The 14,514-nt window shown below is 49.0% G+C and overlaps 1 protein-coding gene across 2 annotated transcripts in view; it reads right to left on the bottom strand.

Moving 5' to 3' along the window:
* Positions 1 to 3,875: 3,875 nt before the first annotated feature.
* Positions 3,876 to 14,514, bottom strand: part of PAK3 (p21 (RAC1) activated kinase 3) — a 100,704-nt gene continuing 90,065 nt past the window's right edge. For both annotated transcript variants that reach the window (XM_066202592.1, XM_066202591.1), the window contains exons 12-15: positions 14,343 to 14,442; positions 13,736 to 13,932; positions 12,437 to 12,574; positions 3,876 to 10,934 (exon numbers count right to left, since the gene is read on the bottom strand). In XM_066202592.1, coding sequence (XP_066058689.1) covers positions 10,845 to 10,934; positions 12,437 to 12,574; positions 13,736 to 13,932; positions 14,343 to 14,442 — 525 coding nt within the window. In that variant the 3' untranslated portion in view covers positions 3,876 to 10,844. The remainder of the gene's footprint in view (positions 10,935 to 12,436; positions 12,575 to 13,735; positions 13,933 to 14,342; positions 14,443 to 14,514) is intronic.

The following is a 14,514-nucleotide window of genomic DNA, read 5'->3' on the forward strand; positions in this document are numbered from 1 at the left end:
CTTTCCAGATGTGAAATAAAAATGGAAAGAAAGAACACAAGATGTTCACATCTATTCTATCTTTTAATTCCCTTCCTTATACGCTCCCCTTTTTGTGTTGCACTAGTTCTGCATCCCAGTCATTCCAAATTGATCTTACCTTGGAGCTCTAGGATTTAGCAAGTTTTACACACTCTACAGTATCATTAGCTACACACAGTTTGCCTTGCCCCTGTTCTGCTTTGAAAGCAATGCTGGAGACACCAGAAAGCTGCAAATGCAAGATTTTAGAGCACACACTTCGGCTGGCTGTGGGTTATAGAGACAGGACATGTGCTCCCAGAGTATTTCCCCCTCAGCAGTGACAACGCACAGCAGCAACAAAGGTGATTCCCAGGACATTGCACAGGGTTCAAGACTCCGTGTCTTGGCTAGACATGGCAAAGTTCACTTGTTTTGACAGACTCGGGATCCAAACTAGTTGGCCTTTCAACCTGTGTCAATGAACAGCAGGAGAACCCTTTCACTCACCTGGATGTGCCATCAGGAGGGTGTTGTTGCCTTTGTTGCACCTCTTCGGGTTGCCACCTGAATTTTTTCAGCGAAACTGCAATTGCCCCTTTCAATCAGGGCTATCCATGACAGTGAAGTCAGTATTTTTGTCGCAGGCAGAAGGATCAGCAGATACTGGAAAGCCCACCACCCCCTGAGCACCAAGGAGAGGAGAATTAAAGCCAAAGGAAGCTGCAGAGCACTCTGTCCTTGTGTGCACAGCGAACAGGCTGCAGGAGCAGCGTGGCTGCCACTTCCCTGCCTGCTGAAGTCAAGTTAGCGCTCACAAGGGAGAAGTTCAACAGCAGCCACCTCTTCCTCTTCCAGCCCTCTGCGGGGAAAACCGCGCTTGGCTTTCGAGGCTGAGATGGCGAGAACACGATGCGGAGCAGATGCAGCGGAGAATCCGCGGGGATCGGGTTACAGGGAAGACGGAAGGTCAGGCAATGCCTTCTCTCCCGGCACATCTCCGTCTGAACGGCAGCTGGAAGCGCCCCGCTGGAACGACGGACTCTGCCGCCTTGACAGAATGCGAGGATGCTCTGTGCAGAGTTGAGAAGGAAAGTGTGGATCGCCAGGGTGCCTTGCCTAGCTCACAGACTCTAAAGGGACTACGAAAGCCAGCACTGCCCTCTTGTTCTAGGATTATTTCTTTGGGCGCAGCTGCTGGATGTTTTGAAGTGGGTTTGGGATCTGCAGGGGTGAGAGGGTCAGAAGACACACAGAGCTTGGCAGAAAGTGCATTTCTCCAGGGGGTTCGATGCAGTTCAGTGGGTGTGTGTCACACGCCGAGACACTGATCGCACGGGAAAGCTTCTAAAGAAAGGGGCTGTGCCAGAATTGCCTTTTCTTTTGCAGCCTATAAACGGCAAAGCCAGCAACGAAACGATTCATCTCTCTTCGCCGCTGGATGCAGGATAACCTTGTGTCGGTCTCCAAGAGCCAGGATCCACAGCGGAGCTCTTGCACGAATGGGGCTGGGTCGGGAAAGCGCTCGGCTTTTTCCTGGGCACCGTCAGCGCTCAGCAAAACAACCACACGATAGCGCTGCCGACTCGGGAAAGAACGAAATGCACAGCCACAGCTGGAAACCGCTCCCAGGGCAGAGCCGAGTTGGACACGTCCCTGCTCTCCAACCACCCGGGGCAGAACAAAAAGATTTCCCCGCTCCTCCCCTTCCAAGGCACATGTCCTGCCCTCCTGGTCTCCCCGTCCCCAGCCGTCCTCCAGGGACAGAAGGGTCTGTCTGCGCGAGGGTTTCCACGATGTCTCTGTACCCATGGAAATGGAACGGAGAGTGAAAGTTTCAGTCACGTCGCTTGCACTCTCCTTCCTTTCTGTACCAGACACATCCATGCACACCCCCACGTATAGATATTAGAAGGATAGGGATGGATAAAGCTCTAACTTTGGTATTACTCACCTTGGAAGCCGGCGGCCAGGGGGTTTTTTCCCAGCTCTGTGTGAGTAGGTGTCCGAGAGCGGAAGGGAGCAGCATTCAGAAGCAGTTTCGGGATTTCTGGGCAGGAAGGGGAGCTGACAACCATCCGTGTAACTCGCTGTATTCACTGGGATGCGCTGCTGGTTCTTTAGGAATGTGGCACAGTGGAGACAGGAGACTTGGAACAATCCCAGCTCTCTGTGGATTTGTGCAAAGGGAGAGCAGCAGGAACACTTTGTGTCTGCTTTAGGGGACACAAGGTCCACGGAGCCGGGGTGGCAGAGGGTGACCAGGGCTGGTGGCAGGTCAGCTCCTGTGTCATGACAACACAGAGTGGCACAGGACAAAGCTCCAAGCACCCCCAAACCCCACTGCTGAAAACTTTCTGACGCTGCACATCCTACAGGAAAAGCTGCTGTCACACAATCCGCTGGAATTTATAACTTTTATTTGCAATACTTTAGGTCCAAGTTTCAAACTGCAATATTTTTACACTCAAGACACAGTCATGCACAATCCATATTTCAATTTCCTATTGCTTCAACCACAATTTAAAATAACTTAATATTGGAAACAAAACCCAAAATCTTTAAAAAAAGGATGCTGAGGTCAATAAGATGGATCCATGCCATCAGCACATTTACAAAGTAAATAACTTAGTTCTCTTTTTAAAAAGATCAGTTACCTCTTAATCCAAAGTTACAGAAGATTTTTCACTACACATTTGTTTTTTTGTTTTTCTCTTTCATATTTTTTCTGTTTTTTTCTTTTCTTTTTTTTTCTTTTTTTTTTAAACAGATAACACATCCTAAAAAAGGAATGTACAGCAAAATGAGATACATTTCTGATAAACAATGAGAATGTAGGCTCCTCCTCTGTTTACTTTTGTCTGGATACCCTGAAGAAAAAAAATCGAGCAGATACGAGCACAGGTGTAAACTGGTTGCTTTGGACTAAACTGGAGTTCAGCACTGGTGACATCCTGATCCAGTCAAGACTTGCAGAATTCTTTTGCAGATCTCGAACCACGCGTTTGCAGGCACAGCACCTGCAGTGCTGACACAGCAGTGCACAAGAACAACTCTGTTATTCCCTCACAGAATTTGGGCTCTGCCCAAGGAGGTGCTACAGGTCCTCTGCTCCCTTCCCGCTGGCTCCTGCCCTGCAGGGCCGAGGATTCTCCCCTCGCTGTGCTACAGATGGATTTAGCAGCATTGATTAACACGGGGATACACAGAGGGACCAAAAGCAGTTGCCTTTGTACAGCTAAGCTCAAAAATCTCCAAGGACAAGGACGGAAGAGACTCCCAGGCTGCCTGTTTGCTGTGCCGGCACAGTTTTGCGTGGGGCAGAGGGAGAACAAGGGGCAGCTCCCTCCCAGCCAGTCCCGGGGGCTTGGGGCGCTGTCACCACCTGCCGCTCCAGCCACCGGTTCAGCTGTCAGTGACAGCAACAACCAAGTTCTCACCGACTCCACAGGGAGCAGCAGCACTGCTTCAACCTGATCCCTAAGCCTGGGGCAGGGCTGGACACACACAGCATCCAGCAGCAAGCGGACCTTTCCAACCACCCCCTGCCACTGTTCCCTGCCGTGGGCAGTGGTGTCACAGCAGGCTGAGGCATCTGGAAGCCCTCCGTGCACTGACTTGAGATGGCAGCCCTGGGCTCCTGGGGGTTGTGCAAGGAGCAGAGGTGGGGATTCCCTCCCCACATCGAGTTTCCAGATGGAAAAGGCTGCTGTGAGCAGGCAGCTCAAAGGACAGAGAAAGGAGGGTCCCGACCACTGGATCTGCGCCGGTTCCACAGTCCTGGGCAGCAGCCACCGAGCACAGGGGGAACAGAGGGCACAGCAAGAGGGACAAAACCAGTCAAGTGCAGAGACTGGGAAGAGCAAGCCTGGGAGAGGTGACGTGCTGCTTCATTTCACTCTCTAGGAAAGCTCTTTCCTGTTTGAAACCTCTGAGAGGCATGAAGGGCAGAGAGGAGGTTACACATAAGCAATACTGGTGTTTGCACACCCTTCCCTCTCGGTGTTCTAGAAGAAACTGGATGACATGCATTCTTCTCTCCGAGTTGTCTCATTTAGCACGAGCAGCTCAGCACAAGGAGCTAAAGGAGCTGAAGCCTTGGGCCACAAGAGCTGACCAAGAGGAAACTCGCTGATCAAACTGAAGCTGCTAACATAGACCTAGCTGAATCCAGCAGAGAGAATCACAGAACTGTAGAATACTTTATGTTGGAAAAGACCTCTGGATACCAGGGTGGGAACCTGCTGTGGTGGCTGGCATCCGTAAAGCTGTAACACCAGGGAGTTGTGATTGAAAGGTGTGTGCACACGTGTCCGACAGCTCTTCTGCCCTGCATTCATGGCTACAAACCCAGGCCGAGGAGCCCAACCATGCTCCTTCTGGCTCTGCACCTGAGTTGGGCAAGGCAAGCCTCCAGCAGCTGCAAACACGGCGCCACCAAACAGCAGAAGGTACCTGACACACAGGAGCTGAAGCTGGTTGTGTGGTCTGCTTGAAAGCTGTGCAGGCTACAGTGATCACAGGCTATTAAATCAATTAGTTTTCAATATTACCAGCTTTAAGTAATGGTATTGCCCCCAGTTTCCTCAGTCGAGGTCAGATCCTCACAGAACGCCAGTGCTTGCCTGGGGGAACTGCTGAGCAGCAAGAAGAAGGTGTTGTTTAAAGTCTGCAGGTTTGTGCCCACGTGGCAGCCCAAAGGGCACCCATACAGAGCATGTGGCCATCCCTCCTCCTCTTTAATGTGAGACCATTTTCTCCTTTGAGAGAACTCCTGTAACCAAAGGTACAGGCCATTGTTGGTAGGCTCAAGCCAGTGATGGTTTGCAGGCACGATGCACACCGAGGATTACGGCGATCGGCTCTAAACTGCATCCAGAGAGAGATGGGTACAGGAGATTCTGCAAGTTTCAGTGAGCAAAATAAAATTACCCTGTCAGATCAAGGACAGACACAAGCAGAGAGAAGTTTTAAAGATCCCTGAAGTGCAAATCACACTCAAAAAAAGTTTGGATGGTTTCTCTCAAAACACAAAGGTTAACCTTTGTCTGCTTCCTGAAAAACTGGGATAAAATTAGAGATATTTACCTGGTATAAGGAGAGGAAAAAAAAGGAGATAAAGACTTACATTTATACGTCTTCATCAACCCATCATTAAGTTGCTGCACGTCTGGGCATGAATGAAGGCTCCAAGAGGAAACGGGACCAGCAGGAAGGTGAATGGACCACTGACTTAGCAAGGCAAAGCTGGCACTAGAGTGCATGTCCTGGGTGTCAAGCAAAGAAACACCGGCTCCTGCCTTGAATGAGAGATGTCACAGGGCTCCCTCTGGCTGTTTGCTCACTGGATTTGCTCAGGACTGGACTAAGAAATACAAATATTTACATGCTCAGCGTGAGGGATAGTCAGTAGCCACAGCAAGGATTATATACTGGCAATTACTGCTGTGTGGACAATAGAGAACAGTGACATTTCCTACAACTAGAGGACAGGAGACAGGTACTTCCCTTCTCGTGGTGACTGGAATGTGCTTAGCTTTTGGTGGCAGGACATAGGGAAGGACTGGCTCAAAGATGTGCCAAAGTGCAGCCACTGGCCTCAGAGAAACTCAGCACAAACCCTTGAGTTCTTCTGTGTGTAGTGGAGCAGCACACCAAACTGTTCAGTAGCCAAAGATGAAGCAGCCAACCAGTAGCCAAAGATGAAGAATAAATACACATATATTTACAAAAGCACTGGACACAAGAAGTGAGAATGTAACCCCGGCCCAAGTTTGGGATCCAACCCTGAGAGCACTGTAAGACCCACCCCGTGCAGGTTTCCCAGGAATGCACACAGGAGCTGTATGGAATTTTACATAGGTATGGTTATCTTTTTTTTTTTTCCTTTTTTCTTAAATAAATAAACTTTTCTGTGCTTCTCAAACTTCCCTGACTTTACGGCTACCATGCTTCTGTCCCAAAACACATTTAAACCACAGCGAGCTATTGGCTCATTTTCACATGTCTTCACTGCAGGGATGGGAATCACAGTCAAGTTCCTGGAGAGGGTATTTCACTGTTTAATTAAAAAATGAAGACAATTAACCAATCTTTTAAAACCTTGGAATAAAAGTGTCTGAAACTTTTGGCTTTCATTTTGCAACGATAACAGACCACTCCCAATACTTCAAGAAGATACACAACCAACTGTGTGATCTGAGGATAGCAGTCAGAAAACCCAAGGTGGCTCCAGAGATTTTACACTATTTGTCTCTTTCCTTTCTGCAAGGCCAATGTCAATCCTAATACACTCCGTGAGCCCGTAAATAACGTACAAGACTGGACTCCCTCAGGACTGGATTTTTGTGGGTTTTGTGTTGTTGGGTTTTTAAACATTACTTGTGTCTTTTCTACATTTAATACCCAGGCTGGGAGCATACAAACACAGCTGCCATCCTTCAGGATGCGTGAGTGTGAATCAGCACCAGAGACTGTCCCAAGCACGGAGCCACAGGGACACTGGAGGTAACATTCCCTGCATGTCACACAGTCTCAGCTGGGCAAGTACAGTCCGTGCTGAAAACAGCCACTGGCAGAGATTATTTCTCCTGCATCTTATCTGCCTCCCAGGAACTGGTTTTAAAAGAAAAATCTCTGGATTTGCTGATGCAAAGGAAAAGGAATAGAATATTTAATAAAATAAAAAGTAAGGCCTCTTAGGACAGCGGCTGTCTTTAAAAAGTCAGTGCCAACAACATTCTGTATGCTGAGGCATACACTGATTAGAAAAACAACCCAAAACCTACCATTTGATTTCCTTGTTTTTCATACCTGCTGTCTTCTGGAAAGTTGTGGTGGTGGGGGGTTTTTTAAGCAGAGATGCTGAAATACTTATAGGTAAAGGAAATAAATAGGAAATTCCCCCTTACCCAATCAAACAGAGTAGTTTGTCAACAGAAGTATTCTGACTGTATGTCCAGCAAACATGTGCCATTACAAAGTGCTTTCCTTTTAAAGGATGGCTATCTGTTCTTTTGTGGATAGGAAAAAAAACAAAAGATATACTGGAAACAGAAACTGTCACTCATTTCTTCACTTCTTACAGGAATACAAACATGTTTCATCCTGATGAATGCTTTACACACTGGGGGCAGCCCATCTCCAGCCCAAATTACTCTTTCGCAAGGAAGCTTCTCCTACAGACACAGATCTTGAGCTGACAGACAAAAATGGGACCTCACAAGAGAAACAAAGTCTTCTAAACAGGACAGAATCGTTCAGGTTGGAAAAGACTTCTGAGCTCACTGAATCCAACCATCAACCCAGCACTGCCAAATCCACCACTAAATTTGTCCCCAAGTGCCCCATCTACAAATCTGTTAAATCCCTCCAGAGGAGGTGACTCAACCACTGCCCTGCACAGCTTCTCCAATGCTTGACCATCCGCTGGTGAAGAGATTTGTCCCATATCCAATCTAAACCTCCCCTGGCACAACTTGCAGCCATTTCCTCTCTTCCCATTGCTTGTTATTTGGGAGAAGAGACTGATCCCCCATTGCTCCAACCTCTTCTCAGGTAGTTGTTTGTGTACTGCTGGCTCATGTTCAGCTGCTCTCAATGAGCGCTCCCAGCTCTTTTCCCACCAGGCGTTTTCCAGTCACTCTTTCCCAAGCCTGGAGCCGCAGGGGGTTGCTGTGACTCAAGGGCAGGATCTGATACTTTTGCCTTGTTGAACCTCATCCAAGTGGCCCTGGACCAGCAATCCAGCCTGTCCAGACCCCTCTGCAGAGCCTCCCTGTCCTGCAGCAATCAACACTCCAGCCCAGCCTGGTGTTAGCTGAGGGTGCCCTGGATCCCCTTGTCCAGATCACTGGTACGGATACTGAACACAACTGGGCCCAGTACCCAGCCCCGGGGCACCACTGGTGACAGCCCCAGCTGGATGTGACTCCATTCCCTGCAAACTCTGGGCCCAGCCATCCAGACAGTTTTTTTACCCACAGTGTGCTCATCCAAGCCACGAGCAGCAGGAGAAAGCTGTGGGAAACACTGACACAGGTTTTACTAAATCCCAGGTAGACACATCCATAGTCTTTTTCCCCTCGTGCCCTAGGCAGGTCATGCTGTTGAAAAAGGAGATCAGGCTGGTCAGGCCCATCACAAACCCACCCCAGCTGGGCCTGATCCCAGGGTTGTTCTGTATGCGCCCTGTGATGGCACTCCACACGATCTCCAGACGATCCATGACTTTTCCCAGCTCTGAGGTAGGTCAGGGTGACACACCTGTAGTTCCCAAGATCCTCCTTCCAGGTCTTCGTGCAGATCAGAGTCACGTTCACCACAGTCCAATCACCTGGGATCTCCTCCTTAGCCAGGACTGCTGGCAAGTGGTGGCAAGGGGCTCAGTGAGCTTGGACAGTCCTCCCCATGCGCCTGCTGCTGCAGCTCTGGCCCAAAGCAGAGGAGTTCCCCTCCCTGGGCACGTGTCCCACAGCTGTAGTCATGCTGCTGCCACCAGGACTGGCCTCAGAGCAGGGCACAGCTGCCCGGCAGCACAACCCCAGCAGAGCTCTGTCCGGGCGGCTGCACAGCTTGTGGTGGGTGCGGAGCTTAGAGAAGCCGTGCCTTTCTATGGGGTGGACACCACTGCTCCCTGGGCAAGCTGGCAGGGCTTCAGCAGCTTCCTGCACGCCCCTCTGCACCATCTGCTGTGCTACGGCCTGTTTGCCTGTCCTGGCTGCTCCCACTCCCCAGCGGCTTCTTTTCTGGGGGGAAAGCTTGGCAGCCACTGCTGCAGGTCCCGTCAACCACTGTCACTCCAGCTGTGGGCTCCTGGCAGCTCCCTCAGCTCCTCCTGACGTTCCCCAGCTCAGGAAACCAGAGCTGCTCACCTCGGCGCGTTACCTGGTCATCTGAAAAATCCCACCTGTTGTGCTCCCCAGGGAATGAAGGGAAGTGAATTTCTACTTGGCTGTGGTAACTCAGGGAGGGTTCCTCTGCCTGTTGCCTCTGCGATGGCCAGCGTGAGCGAGGGGAGCAGCAGTAAGGACACTTGCCACACGCAGACTGCATCTAAACAGGATGCCAAAGCCACACATGCTCCTGGCCTGATTCAAGAGCAGCCCAAGCGTCCTTCATTACTGCTGGCCAGACATGAAGGCAGTGAGTGCCTTAAAGGCTACTTAACCCTTTGCAGGACCAGGCCAACACGAAGATCGATAGCAGAAAGCTGTTTTACTGTGAGGGTTTTTTTGCTCACTTGGGTGCATGTTGCTTCAGTTGCTGTTTTGAAGGTCTTGCATGAGTTGTACTCCTAAAATACAGCAACAAGTAACGCCATGCAAATGCTTTTACTGAGTGAAGCCACACTGTGTCTTTCAGAAACGAATAAATAAAACACAAATTGCACACTGAAAGTATTCTGCTCCCTTCCAAATCCGCTGACTTGTCAAGCACAGTCCTCAGGCACATCCCCAATTCCCTCTCTTGCAGCAACTCAAGAGCTTCATTGTCAGTGCCTGCCATAGGTAGGACAGCAGAGAGCAGGCTGGCCTGGTGCCTCCAAGTAATCCTGCAATCCACTCTGCATTCCCCACTTTTGTTCTTGCTCAGTGCACAACTCCAGGTTTTAAGGCGCTTTCTTGCAGAGCTGAAGCGTGCAGGTTGTTCCCTGCATCAAGCCTTGGTTCCCAGGGCAGAACTCCTGTGCCTAAAGGATGCTCACCTGTGCAGGAGCCTGCAGAGCAGCCTGGTCCTCTCCCCCTCCGCTGACAATTCCACAGACACTACAAACCCTTCCCAGGGACTACAGGACAGCTGGGAGAAGAACAGGCACCCTCAGAAGCGGCACCAGGGCTCTGCTCTGTTCGCCCTTCTCCACTCCTGCAGAGACCAGGGATGGCCAATCCCACCAGGCTGGGCATTTCTCAGCACGGCCACGATTTCCCTGGAGAACAGTCCTCACCCAGTCTGGCTCTGAGATGGGAGGATTAGTGCTGTCCCAGGAAGAGGTACCCAGGGCCAGGCTGCTGCCACTTGTCACTACCAGTCCTCCTCAGGCTGCTCTGGGCTCTGCTGGGCTCAGCCCTGGGCACGGCTGGGCCCACTCTCCCCTCACGTGGCTCTGACAGCTTTGCATCAGGCAAACCTGTTCTGAGCACACCGACTGATCTTTCTGCTGCTCCAGCTGAGCAAGACTCTCACCCGGGCAGGGATTGCAGTTAGGGGTACAAATCCAATCGGCGAGAACCAAACCACTCCACAGTCCCAGCTGAATGCCTGGATGTCCACAGGACGTTTTGTCTGTCCCACTCTTCATTCCTTTTTGGTTGGAAATGCAATTGCACTTTCTTCCTCGTGTAGAAGTACCACAACTGGGCAAAAACTGGCAAGTGGGCTGTATTCAAAAGGCAGTCTGAAGTTGATGAATGAAGAATTGCCCTTCTCCAATTCCAAACCATACCAAAAACCCCATAAACACGACTTTACATCGTTAAGAAAGAACCGACAATTTAAAAGTGAATGTACAGCTTATTCACAGAGTGAGAAGGAAGGGAATCTTCCAACTGAATTTGCTTTACCTTGGAAATGATTGAGGCAGCAAAGCATTTTCTGTCATTACCTCTCTGTCCTTAGCCCCGATTCATCTTAAAAATAAATTAAGGAGCCAGAAAGCAGGAAGAAGACAAATGATAATTTTTTTTTTTTACTCCTTGAGGAACTGGGGTGGTCCTACCACCATGACTGTGACCGTTGGTTTGTTCATCCATCCATCTGTCCCGCAGCACGAGAGTTGAGGTTGTACAGAGTTTGTGTTCTCAGTCCTGCTCTGAGCTGGCAGGGCAGAAAGCCGACCTGCAGTGCTAGCGGCTGCTGTTCTTAATTGCTTCCTTTGCTGCAATGATCAGAGGAGTCAGGCTGGAGAGAGGCTTGGCTAATTTTAAAAAGGGATGCTGCCCAAAGGAGAGGAGAAAAGAAAACAAAAAACAAACAAGAAAGGTGGTGTTACTTTCCGAACTCAGTTCCTCGCTGGCTCAACCAGGATTCCACTTGTTACCAGAAATACTCAGAAATTGGACTGAGGGGACCATCTGCACTTCCACCTTCACGTCCAGCACATTGTTATCACAGGCAAATGTGGCCCACACACCTATCAATCCATTTTTCCAGGTGTCTTCAGCTTGCTGGGATTTTTGCCCTGCCATTGCTCTGGGAATGCTGCTTGCTGCCCTAGAGCTTTGTTCCCTTCAGGAAACCCAAAACACTCACTCAGGTTCCTCCCTTCTAAAGACACAAACTGTGTTAATTGTCAAAAAAGATGGGTTAAGTCATTCCTCAGGAAACACCAATACCTCCAAGAAATGTTTAACCCAGTAGGATTTAGGCTCATGTGTTTTCTCAAGACCTGTACTGAGGTTTCCAGCAGCAGGTCAAGAGCAGGGAGACAAGTGGCAGAGTGCTGATGGGCTCAGCTCTGGCTTGCAGGGAGAGCAGTGTCCACCCTTCCATCCCCTGGCCCTCCTGTGCTGGCTGGCACCTTCCTTCCCAGCAGGGACAGTCAAGTGGCACGTTCTGCAGCTCTCTCTCCGCCACAAAACCTGGCAGCAAACCTCGAGCAGCTTGACTGTGCCAGGAAGCAAACAGGGCAGGGACAAGCCCTGTTCAGCTGGGCCTGTTTGGGTGGCAGAAACCTCTAAAAATGGGATTTAGTGGCAGAAAACTCTAAGAGAGGAGCAGGAGGGACAAGCTGGGGCCACCTCTGAGGCTCACAGTGATCTCCCCACAGCCTCATCTCTGGGACCGCTTTTACTGGGTTCCACCACCACCATTTCAGGCCTCTGTACCTGGCATCATTCTACTTCAGTTCTTTTGTCAAGAGTTAAAACTGAATTTACTCCCAAAAGTACGAAACAGTGTCACAGAAATGACCAGGAGATGGAGCATCTCTCCTCTGAGGAAAGGCTGAGAGAGCTGGCCTTGTTCAGCCTGGAGAGGGGCAGGCCCTGGGGACACCTCACTCTGCAACACTTCAGAATATTAAGGGGGTTTCTAAGAAAGTTGGGGACACATATTTTAGCAGGTCCTGTCGCAACAGATCAAGAAGGACTGGTTTTTGACCCAAAGAGGATCACTTTAGATTTGATCTAATAAAGAAATTGTTTACAAGGAGAGTGGTGAAACCCTGGGACAGGTTGCCCAGGGATGTTGTAGGTGGAAATCCATCCCTGGAAACACTCAGGATCAGGTCAGATGGGGCTCTGAGCCACATGACCTAGTTTAAGAGATCCCAGCTCAGACTAGATGACCTTTAAAGGTCTCTTCCAACCCCAACCATTCTAGGATTCTACTTGGCTTTTGATTGAAAGCACCAAGACTGGAGATTCATATGTGGAGGGGGGCACCCGATGCCTTTGACGAGGGAACTGATCCCTTGGACATGTGTCTCACACCTTACCTGCAGCAGTTCCTTGGCAGAGCCTCTCCTGTCCACATCCATCTCCAGGCAGCAGTTCAGAAAGTCTCGGAACACGGCCGAGAGTCGCTCGGGGTTCTGCAGCTCGGGTGTCCCGTTGGTAGCTATCAGATACAGGGCCTGCAGACAAAGGAAACACAAAACCCTCTCATTCATACCCACAAATACTCACATAGACTCTGTTTTTAAGCTCCAATCTACACTGGGCACTTTCTTCCCTGGTATAGGGCTAGAGATGACTTTCACATATCAACAACCCCAATAAAACCCCCCCAAAACCCCCTGATGCAGTCACAGCTATTCCAACATCAAAATGATCTTGCCTTGACAGCTCATTTCATTGGCTGACTTTGTTAGTAGGAGCTACATCAGCACATTTTACTTCTCCAAGTATTGACACAGCTTTACAGACCATTTTAAAGAGTCTAAAGGGTCTAAAGATATTATTTCAAAGGATTATTACATAAAATGCATCTCTACAGTGCTCACTGGTCTCTAAAGTATGGCTCCCATAAACAAAATTCATCAGGTTTTTTGCTCTGTTCTTGATAAAAAATGGTGACCAGATTTAAAAAAACAAAAAAAAATAGAAATCCATCAGCTTATTCCTTGGATAAAAAACCAGAAATATTTGGAGTCTCATGTTCAACAGACGTGTCAAGTTGCATGCACAAATACGTTATGATGAAAAGGCGAAATTGGGCAGACAGGACCCACCTTCAACTATCTTTCAGCAGACTCTAAATTCCAAATCAGCTTCACTTATATGGTAAAACTTTTGACAGTCTCATCAGAAAAAGGAGTAATTCCATCCCCATGGTAACCCTCCACTAATTTTAATATTCAAGTAAATGCATTAATGACATCCCCATCCCAGAAACTGCCAGGCAGGGAACAGGAGGTTTTGGCAGCTGGAATGCTGAAGGCTTAGTGACATGGGGAAAGTGGCTTGGGCTGTGAAAGAAAAATATTCACTGTGTACTACAAGCAATCCAACAACTACTGTGTATTATCAGCAAAAAAAATTTTTTGCTGCAAAAAGCAGTCTTGCTTTATAAGCTCTTCTGTTTGGAGGCAGCTGAGACCTCTTACACGGATCTCAAGAATGTCTGACTGTGAATTTGGTCAGAAACAGGAAATCCAGCTGATGTGCTGTAGGAGCAGTTTTAGAGGTGGGCCTCGGTAGAACTAGTTCATGCTGATGTGAATGGGATTTAATCTCATGGAAGACAAAACACAGCACAGATTAGAAAGACAGCAATATCTGGTATTTCACCCTACCCTGAGAGGATTTTCATTAAGGTAAGGAGGTTCTCCTTCCACCATTTCTATTGCCATGATCCCAAGTGACCAGATGTCCACTTTGGGCCCATATGCTTTTCTTGTCACAACTTCTGGTGCCATCCAGTAAGGAGTCCCCACCATTGTGCTCCGTTTACTCTGCTCAGGGGTGATCTGAGCACAGAAGCCAAAATCAGCTGAGGAGAAAAACAAATACTGTTAAAGCCACCTTGAATTATGAAATTGAGCAAAAGAACCCCACTTCAAGTCTGGAAAAGCAGCCACGCTGCGTTTCTTCAGGGCTGCAGCCAAGGTAATAAGGAATTGGCCACTTAAAGAAACCCTCAAGTTTCATTCACTGGCTTTCACTTAATCACTTGAAGCTTTAGACTGTAACTCCCTCCACTCTGGAAGGGTCACACACAAAGCAAAAGCCACTCTTGACATGCTGTTTCTCTCCAGACCTCTCTGCACTTTGCAGCTGTGCCCTCAGAGCAGGGGTCCAGGCACTCCCACCAGCACCACTTTTGGAGAACTCAGAGTGGTGAGTTCTCAAAATCCCACACCCCACCATCCAGGAATGCTGCACTTGACCAAAAATACCTACTCAATTTGACAGATCCATCCATCCCAAGAAGAATATTGTCACTTTTGATGTCTCTGTGGATCACTTGGTTGGAATGAAGGAAATCCAGGGCTTGCAGGCACTGATAAGAGAAAAAAAGCAATGTAAGGGTAAAAATTCATGACATGATTTCATCACATGAGAAAGGAACTGC

This window comes from Chamaea fasciata, unplaced genomic scaffold (genome assembly GCF_029207755.1).
Source record: "Chamaea fasciata isolate MVZ Bird 193981 ecotype frontalis unplaced genomic scaffold, bChaFas1.0.hap1 SCAF_22, whole genome shotgun sequence".
Taxonomy (NCBI): domain Eukaryota; kingdom Metazoa; phylum Chordata; class Aves; order Passeriformes; family Sylviidae; genus Chamaea; species Chamaea fasciata.